The sequence below is a fragment of the Mastomys coucha genome, unplaced genomic scaffold (genome assembly GCF_008632895.1).
Source record: "Mastomys coucha isolate ucsf_1 unplaced genomic scaffold, UCSF_Mcou_1 pScaffold13, whole genome shotgun sequence".
NCBI classification, from domain to species: Eukaryota; Metazoa; Chordata; class Mammalia; order Rodentia; family Muridae; genus Mastomys; species Mastomys coucha.
In genome coordinates, this window is record NW_022196895.1 from 21,705,686 (window position 1) to 21,715,116 (window position 9,431).

Below are 9,431 nucleotides of genomic sequence, written 5' to 3' on the forward strand. Positions count from 1 at the left end.
ATCACTTTTGGGGTGGTATTAGCCCCATTTAAAGAAATCAATGCTTGCACACATTAGCCAACTTTTCAAAGTGACTCAGAAGTCACGGGAGGGAACTGGGAGTAAAATTCTGGTCTGAGTCACAGCCCAAGCCTCACAGAGAGAGGCTCTGTCACACTCTCACCTCTTAGACACAGGCTTTTCCACCCTCCCCTAATGCTGTAACTCCTGGTTAGAACACCATCAGCGTCAGCAGAGGTGAGGTCAAGCAGAATTCCCTACAGGGATTCATAGGAAGGCTACCAGGAGAAAGGATCTGGGGTTAAATGAGGGGTCTGGAGAACAGGAGCTAGCTTAGGCAGGTCTGGAACAGCTGGGAGTGTTGGTGACCAGAAGCAGGAGTGGGACTGGTGAGAATTTGAATGGAGGAGGGTAGGTGGCTTATGATGACGGATGGGAGTTTAAAGAACTAAAACCTAAAACCCAGTGGGAGGGGTATGTTAGCTATGCAACTTACTCCACATGTGTCATTAACATTACTTAGGAGACATTTTCAAATATGTACCTCTTTGGAACAAGCCCCAGTGATCTATAATTTGTCCTTGCAGGCAGAGTGACTCAGAAGTGATGACAAATCTAACTGCCAGAAGTTAATAGTCTATTGAAGGTGATACATCAATGGCAGCTAATAATTTGTGTTTGAGGAGAGATTCTATTCTGGGAAATAGCCAAGTGGCATTCATGGTCAAGTCTGATGCTGTTGCCTTGGGATGAGCTGAGCTCAATTCCCACATATCCCTTTATCCACCTTACCAGGCAGACAGGCAGGCAGGTAGATTGTAGATTCAGGCTGATTCACTACAACCCCTACACCAGAAGGCTCCTTAGAGGAGCTGCCAAGTTCCCCCAGACACTACTAGCACTCACTGGGAGATGGAGAAGGTGGAACACTGGTCAGAGAGAGGCTCTGTCTTGTTTCTTCCCACTGTACCCATGCTCTGCATGTGAAAAGGCTGAGGAAGAATGAGACAAAAGCCAGATCTTTAGAAAAGCTAGGAGACAGGAAGGAAGTCAGTGAAAGGTTGCAATAGTATTTTTATATTGTCTGCATTGTGAAGGAAGGTGAGAAGATGAGCGCAGGGGTGGGAAGGAGGAAAAGGCTGCCACAAGGGTAGAGGAATTTCTGAAAGGACTTTGCATGACCTTGGGCATGCCCAGTCACTGAAAAGATATTGGAGAAGGACTCAGGGCCATACCTGAAGGCAGGCCCACTCTGCAGGATGGCCATGTAGACACCATGTTGGCCAAGTTCTCATCAGCTGTTAGACCTCAATGCAGTGTAAAACGGGAGAACTGAAGCATGAACCAATGAAGTTCCTTGTGTTTGCTACATTCATAGTCAAATAGACTCATAAACTGATAGGAGAGGAAAGTGGGCACGAAAGGAGCCGGACACAGCTATCTTTGAAATTATGCTAGAAGTAAAAGGTTTACAGTAATGAATAGATTAACTCTTACAAATAGGGGCTCTATGAAATGATAACCCACACAGCAGGAAGAGATATCAGTGAAGAGCTGTAAGCTAAAGGACAAAAACCAGAAATCAGTGTAGGCTTCAGTTGGACTGTCTTGACTGTCTCTAGATAGAAGCTACTTCACTGGGAAGAATGAGTGAGCCATAGCTCTCTGCAACCTTATGGAACAGAATGTGGAAATACAGAGCAAGCTTTAATAGATTCTGTACCTTGCCTTGGATGTTAATAGATTGCATTCTGAGCTCAATATACTGAACACACAGCAGTTGCTTGATGTGTAGTCTTGCCATTCAGGGTTTATGTTATACAGCTGGCATGTTCACACTGTAGCTCTGGTGATGGACATGTCTTGAAGAGGTAGAAGTGGCTCCCAAGCATCTCAGCCCTACTCTGGTGGCAACTCTAAGGGGCCCTGCAGCCATAAACCAGAGCCCCTCTGTGGCCACAGGGCAGGCCAGTATCCCAGACAGAAGGGTTACAGTGGGAGGTAAATACAAAGGATTAGATGGTATGGGAAGTACTCTGAGGCCTGGGAATAATTGTCAGCTGACATTGGCTTTCTCTAGCTGGTATGATGTATTTCAGCTCTTAGGATCCTACAGAAACCACAGTTAAACATGGTGCAAGCCTCAAAACCCATAAAACCTCTCATTCCCCAAAGAATTTTTAGAAAATACCTTGGGTTCACATCCTGTTGGGAAGACCTGAGTACATGGATTAATTTAGGGACAGTAGTCTACTCTCATAGAACTATCCTCTCAGTGGAGTCACATGCTGCTACATGGAGGACTCTTTTTATTTCTAGCTGACACTTCCAGGGCCTGGATGAGGCACATGCTTGAGGCCTGGGTGCTTGACACCAGTAGGAAAAGTGGGAAGAGGATTGGTCCACAGGTGCCAGGGATTGCTCTGCAGCTATTCTTATAACTGTACTGGCTGGTTTTGTGTCTACTTAACACAAGCTGGAGTTGTCACAGAGAAAGGAGCCTCCCTCTAGGAAATGCCTCCATGAGATCCAGCTGTAAGGCATTTTCTCAATTAGTGACCAAGGGTGGGAGGGTGGTACCATCTCTGGGCTGGTAGTCTCAGATTCTATAAAAAAGCAAGCCCAGCAAGCTAGGGAAAGCAAGCCAGTACATAACATCCCTTCATGGTCTCTGCATCAGCTCCTGCTTCCTGACTGGTGAGTTCCAGTTCTGACTTCCTTTGGTGATGAACAGCAATGTGGAAGTGTAAGCAGAATAAACCCTTTCCTCCCCATCTTGCTTCTTGACTAAGACACCACTCCTTTGGAGAAGCCAAGCAGTGTTGAAGCAATGAGCCATACTCCAAAATGATGAATGGCCTCCTGCTGTCCATCCCTCCTGCAGACACTTTAAACTATATAACTTCCCTACCGCCAGCTATAGACAGTGATGAACTCTTAGATCCTGTCCCTAGACCAGATTTCAGGGTTGTATGATGAGAACTAGGTCAGAGAAGAAAGAAAGCATGGAGAAGGCTTCTCTCAGGAAGGGCCTGAGAGACACATGGCTGGTATTCCTCTATCAAAGATGTCACCCAGGAATCCTGCCCTGGTCTCCAGCAAACCTTGTTTCTTGTCCTTTCCCATTTAGGACATCATTCATCTGCCCCCAAGGTATCTAAGGTATTTAGAGCTTATGTGTCTAAGTGTGGGTGGAAAGCTGTTGTGGGTTGCCCTGGTGCTGTTTGTATTCTGATGTTAATTCTGCTTCTTCAAAGGGGCTGCCCCAAAGAGGAGTATATTATGTACTCGGTGATTTCATGTGAATCTTCTCCCCATTTTAACTGGTCAAATAAAGACTATAGCCTGTGATTGTGAAGAGGAAGGGAAAGGTGGGGCTGGAGGTTTTAGAGAATGAGGGAAGAGAGGAAGGAGAGGAGGAAGACGGGAAAGATGGAGAAAGAGGAAGTAGAAGGAAGATGGAGCAGAACCGCATGGCCTGGAGAAGCCACAAGTAGCAAAGGATCTCAGAGCTGGTAAATACCGTAGTGTAATGGTAAATCTGCCCAATCTAGACACGCAGCTTATAAATATTATAACTAAGTTGTATGCTTTTGCATAAGTTTAAGTGGGTTGAGGATTTACTACAACAGCAAGTACTTGTAAGAGGCTTCCCAGAGCAAGAGTCCAGCATCTCTTCTTACACACTCCTCCTGGGACAGGGACTTCAAGGGTCACACTCCTGTCTTATCCATCTAGGCAAACTGTCCTGGTGAGTGCAGGGCCAAGAGCAAAAGGTTCAGTGACAAAGCTGGGATTCTGTCCCCTCCCTCCACTGTCTCCTCCCCCAAGGCGTAGCATCACCCAATGCTGGGTCCATCTTCAGGTCAGACAGCCTTCCTTTCCCTTTGTCAGAAAGGAAAGGGGGACTGTGATATTTATGCCTAGACCCGGTGACCAGTTCCTCAGGAAGCCCAAACCAAAATGGATTTGTAGTGACAACTGAGATGGTCCTAGAAAGAGAAAAGCCCTGGACAGACCTTGAAGCATAACTTAAAACAAAACAAAACAAAACAAAACCCTGAGAAGCACAGAGCAATAAGGACTCTTTGAGGATTTTGGTTTTTTTTTTTTTTTTAAACTGTGCTTTATTTAGGGCTAAGCTGGAGAAAGCGTCATCCAATAGTTACAGAAGGTTACAAGGAGTTTTAGGGAGTTGGTGTGAAAAGAGCAGTTGTATTGAACTGCAGCTGTTTTTTTTTTTTTTTACAACATCTGGACATACTAAAAGGAGGAGTCAAGAGAAAGAAAAAGAAACTAAATGAAGTAAAACATCAACAAAATAGACCGAAAGAAAAGGTAGGAGGCCTGAGAGCAACCAGAATTTTGTTGTTCAAAAGGAAAAAAATGGTAGTTCCAAACCCCCCGGCCTCCAGATGGACATCAATGAGAAGCTCTTGAGGCAGAATGCAAAGCAAGTCTTCCCAAAGGTGCAAATAAATTATAATAAATATGTTATACTTTAAAATATATGTGTTCTTAAATAATTCAGTGTTTTTCTGATTCTGAGTTTTTTAAGCAATGTCTTTAACTGCTCTAAAGTCATTTACCAAAGATAAATATCGTGCTTTCATTAAATAGTTTTCCTTGTTTTTTCTCTATCATTACAATTAAAAGTCCTACAAAATATGCAAATTTATTTACAGAAAAACAGAGCCGGCATCATTTAAACATCCCTGTTTTTCAAAATTCCTTGTAAACAGTTTCAGAAATTCTTCAAAGATTGTTTGTTTTCTCTCTCTTGTTTAAGGTTTTTGTGTGTGTGTGTGTTTCTAGTTGTTTGAAGATGAAAAGTTCCCAGTTCTCCCTGGTCTGGAAAGTCTCCGGAACAAGCACAGAAGGCGAGTGAAGCAGAGGTGAGGAGGGCAGAGAGAGCGCGCATGCGCGCGGCTCCCGGGCGGCGGGCGGGCGAAGCGAGAGGCGGCAGGACGCTTCCGGAGCGGAGCGGAGCGGCGCTTCCGGCCGGAGCCTGCAGTTCTGGACAGTCCGGCCTGGCCCTTGGGGACCGAGTCCGACAGCACTCGCGGGGAGACGGGATCGATGCTCAGTCTAAACTCTACAGAAGTACAGTCCTACAACATCTGGGATTTTAGCATAACGCTAACTTCTATAAGGTTTTTTTTTCCTTTTTTTTTTATTTTTTTGCTTTCCTCTAATTTTTTTTCTTCTATGATATAGGTATTTTAAACTTTTCCTTTTAAAATTCTGTACAACTATTATGATTTTAAGAGGGGGGAAGAATTAGAAGCATTTACAGACTTTTCACAACAATTACCTTGCCTTCGAAGTCCCCTGGCTCCCCTCATGTTCTCTTCATGGTTAATGACTTAGTATCTTTGTTGCTTTCCCCAAATATCCACCAGTCAATTTATCTAAACAGGTCCATCCAGACATATAATACAGAAAACCATAGGAAAGTTTCAGAGACTTCAATCGGGGTAATCAAAGCGCTTCTCAAAGTATCAAAGAACTACTATCTTGCTGTTTTAAAAGCGTTGAAGCATTATTTTTTTTCCTTGTTTTTTTGTTCTTTTTTATATTTTTTTTATTTTTTTTATTATTTTTTATTACATTTTCATAGAATCGCTCTAAGCTGTTTCAAGAACAGCCAGGAGGCAGGAAGGAGGTTGGTCTCCATTCCTCCTCTAATTGACAGAGCTACACATCTGCAATAAAAAGTTTGGTCCTTTGGTCCCTAAATAGCTAAAGGAATGACAAATAGAGATGCTCAGTGGCGGCCTCCCAGCCGCCTGCTGGGGACTAGACCCCATTGTACACTTGCCCCTGCCTGCCTCAGGCGCCTACGGGCAGGAAAAGCCCCAGGATCAGTTGGCAGCAGCATCTCCTCCTAGTGCCCAGCCCTTCAGCTTCCCCATCTGGGCTCACGTTAATTCATTTTAAAGTCGCGGGTTTTTTATTTGTTTGTGTTATATCATTTTTCTTCGTCGTCATCTTTATGCCATGTATATTTTTTCCCCAAACACGTGCCCTCTGCACTCCATAGACGCTATGCTTTCCTTGAAGAAATGTTACAGTCACACGGAGTGTCTGGAGTCTTCAGCTTGATTGGTATTGGCTGATATGTCAAAGGTGTCGTCCAACAGTTCTCATTTATAAATAGAGAGAGAAAGAGGTTTGTTTTTAATGTAGGCCGTTCAGCATCCTGCCCTAAAATGAAGAAGATCAGTACTGATTAAGCCAAGTGTGAAAACACAGAGTGCATCCATCCAAACACCAATAAGATCCTGCCTCTGGGGAAGATGGGATTTCTGGGGGATGGTAGGTGGAAAGGAAGAGAGACCAGTATGAGAATTAGTCATGATCATGATACAGCCAAAAGAAATTTGTTCTTCTGTTCAGACTGAAAAACCACTGGGCAATCTAGTAGTGATGGTTATAGCTGGAGTTTAGTTATTGGAAAAGAATTCTTGATTTGGCTTCCTTAAGAAGGGTTCTGGATTAAGGGACTGCTAGATCTAAGGGGAGAATTTGGGACTTAGGAATATAAATTTGTAATTAAACTTGTCCCTAGGGACCTCTCCCAGATACCATATGTATACAGAAGCCTAGCAAACAAGATAGCAGTAATGTGGCAGGCCTGCCCACTCCTCCCCAGCTTGAGAAAACCTAGGACGAGGCTCGTTGCCTCTCAGTTTTTGCCAAATCCTTGCAGTTTCTAGCCAGCCACTTCTTCCCCAAGGTTAGTACTATTTGCAAGGCTGTGTGTGTATATATATGTATATCTGGATATATGTGTAGAACATATTCACCTGCACATATGTGTATATACATGGATATGTGTGTATGTGTACGCATCTATGCATACACATATGCACATACATAATACTTTTCTCATACATGCCAGGGAATTTAGAGGAAATTCAGAACTTCCAGAGATTGCATGGGAGAAGCTAAAAAAAATGTCAAAATAGATTTAATTATCAAACTTAAATATATTAACTGAAATAGTTCTTGGATTTTTGTTTCCAATGGTGGTTTTTGTTTAGTTTTGTTTTTAAGGAAAACAAAATCATGATCTGACTAGAATCAGAAAGCGAATGTTTAATCATTGTGAATTAACAAATGAGACTCATCTCCATTCTAGCAAGCAGCTTCCACTTATACATGGGGGTGACTGGTTACATCAAGAAAATTATAACTGCAAAGCCCCTACTTGAGGGGACAACGTCATGCGTGTATCAATCCATGCTGGCAGGTTTTCACACTGTTGATTCAACAAACAGCAAACCGTACACAGCAGTCTAAACAATTACAACACCAAAGAAAATAATAATAAAATTAAAAAAAAAACACTTGTTAAGGACCCTTTTTCAGTTGTAAATAAAAAGATGCATTTTGCTTTGTTGCTACTGTTTCTTCCAGACCAACCAAAAATGCCCTCCCATGCTCCCAGCCACCCCTCCCTCCCCACATTGAATTTAGCAGAAATGGCTACAATACAAACCTCACAATTTTTACCAGGCTCTCTCTCAGAGAACTCTGGCTTTGGACTCTAACATTTTGGCTTAGAATTTTTCTTTATCTTTTTTTTTTTTTACTATAGATATTTTGTTTTTCATATTTCCTTTTAGGTGAGATTTAAAATACACTAACTGGAAAAAAGGCCAAACCTAGGAAAGTGTCAATTGAAAAAGGCCCCCAGATTTCTAGAAAAAAATAAAATCACAATATTTTCAAGTGCAAGTAAATCAACCACGCAGAAATATTTTGAGATGTTTTCCTTATTTTTAAGAAAAAAAAAGAATGGTTTATACAGTTAAATGATCCCATGTTTGATAATTGAGGAATTTGTCTTTTAGTTTTACTAATTGTTTTTTTGTTCTTTTGGTTTTGGTTTTTTTTTTTTCTTTCTTTCTCTATGTGACATCTAGAGAAGCATTTAAAAATAATAATAAAAATGCTGAACAAGAAAAACCAAACAACAGAAACTAAAACCACTGCAGGCACCAAGAACAAAACGAAAATGAGCACAGCAAAGAGACCGTGGCAGCACAAGGGTTAAGAAAATGCACGTGTGATCATGACTGGCCAATCATCCACGGGTACGACATCCAAGGAAAACGCTCCAATCACAGCACCTCCACGAAACTTGACGGCAAGTGTCATGCAACCGATTCTTAGCCTTGTTACATGACGCCATCATGTCACACTGTGAACTTTGAGTTGATTTGAACTTACGGATGGGGGACTTTTCTCCACTCTCATGTGATTACGTGAACTTTATTCCTAGCTCAGCGCGAGACTGTGGTGGTTTTGACTGGCCCTGGTTGGGTTGTTGGAATTTGGTTGAATGACAAAAGAAGAAAAGATTTATATATATATATTTATATATGGAGAGAGAGAGAAAGAGAGAGGGGAACAAGAGAGTGTGGGGAGAAGGGAGGGGTGGGAGGGGTAGGGTAAGTGGGAGCGAGGGGGTGGGGGGTGGGGCCAGGGGAGGGTTGAGGGTAAAGAAGGGGAAGGAAGAATTTAAAACAAAATCAAAAGGGAAAAATATTTATACAGCACCAGACCACAGCATCAGTCTAAAGCCGATGAGAAAACAGCAGTCAAATCATAAGGGAGCCAAAAGGAACTCGAAGGGATGGAGGAAGCCGGCAGACACGGGACATGGCACAGAACGCACACGTACACACACAGCTGCTTATGCAGACACATGGCACACCATGAACAGGAGCAGAACCTCACACGGGGCCCCTAAGGGCACCCCATCATGCGTTAGGAAGAGGAAGGGGTACAGGCATTTTGGTGAAGGGGGGCCAGAAAAAAAATCTACCAGCCCCCTCACACCACCGTAGCCAGCAAGCAGATCTCTTTGGGGAGCAGGCTCCATTAACACCTTGGGTTCTTTCTCCCCCACATGTAGAGCTCTCTTCACCTGAGGGCCTGCAGGGGAGCCCCTGTGCCCTGGTGGACTGTGCAGGTGGGACAGCAACCTCCCATCTGTAGATCCTACCTCAGAAAGAGTGTTTCTGGTGGCAGGGGCACCTCCACGCTCACACCTCTTTGCTCTGGCAAACCAGTGTCTTTGGTTTAGAGGATATTTTATCCAAGTCCCTGATGTCCTGGGACGGCCTGAGCACGGCCAGCTTTCTGTCCTGATGACCTCAGACTCTGACTCGCCCACCAGCTGGCCAAGCTGGGGTTGCTACTGCGCTGTGAGGTCCTCAGAGAGGGCTGCAGCTCTGACCGGTGCAGAAAGCACCATGCTGAGAAGGCAGTGTGCTAGCCTTGCCTTCCCTCCTCCCCCTTTGCTCTTTCCTTGGCTCTGAGGACATCTCCCGCCATTCCCCCACTAACCCTTGCCTTCTCTGCAGTCTCCCAGGACAGCAGCTTTTCCTGCCGTCCCGTCCCACCTCCCTAGCGGGGGG

The 9,431-nt window shown here is 43.9% G+C and overlaps 1 protein-coding gene across 41 annotated transcripts in view; it reads right to left on the bottom strand.

The window, feature by feature from the left end:
• Positions 1-4,148: 4,148 nt before the first annotated feature.
• The window catches only part of Celf4 (CUGBP Elav-like family member 4), a 280,589-nt gene continuing 275,306 nt past the window's right edge, over positions 4,149-9,431 (bottom strand). For 36 of the 41 annotated variants that reach the window (XM_031365182.1, XM_031365181.1, XM_031365163.1 and 33 more), the window contains one exon: positions 4,149-6,207. Coding sequence is in view for 24 of the 41 variants with exons in the window: in XM_031365163.1 (XP_031221023.1) it covers positions 6,181-6,207 (27 nt within the window). In the remaining 17 variants the exon portion in view is untranslated. Of the gene's footprint in view, positions 6,208-7,991; positions 8,324-9,431 lie in introns of those variants that run through there. The other 5 variants (XM_031365200.1, XM_031365202.1, XM_031365198.1 and 2 more) reach the window with 5 other exon arrangements.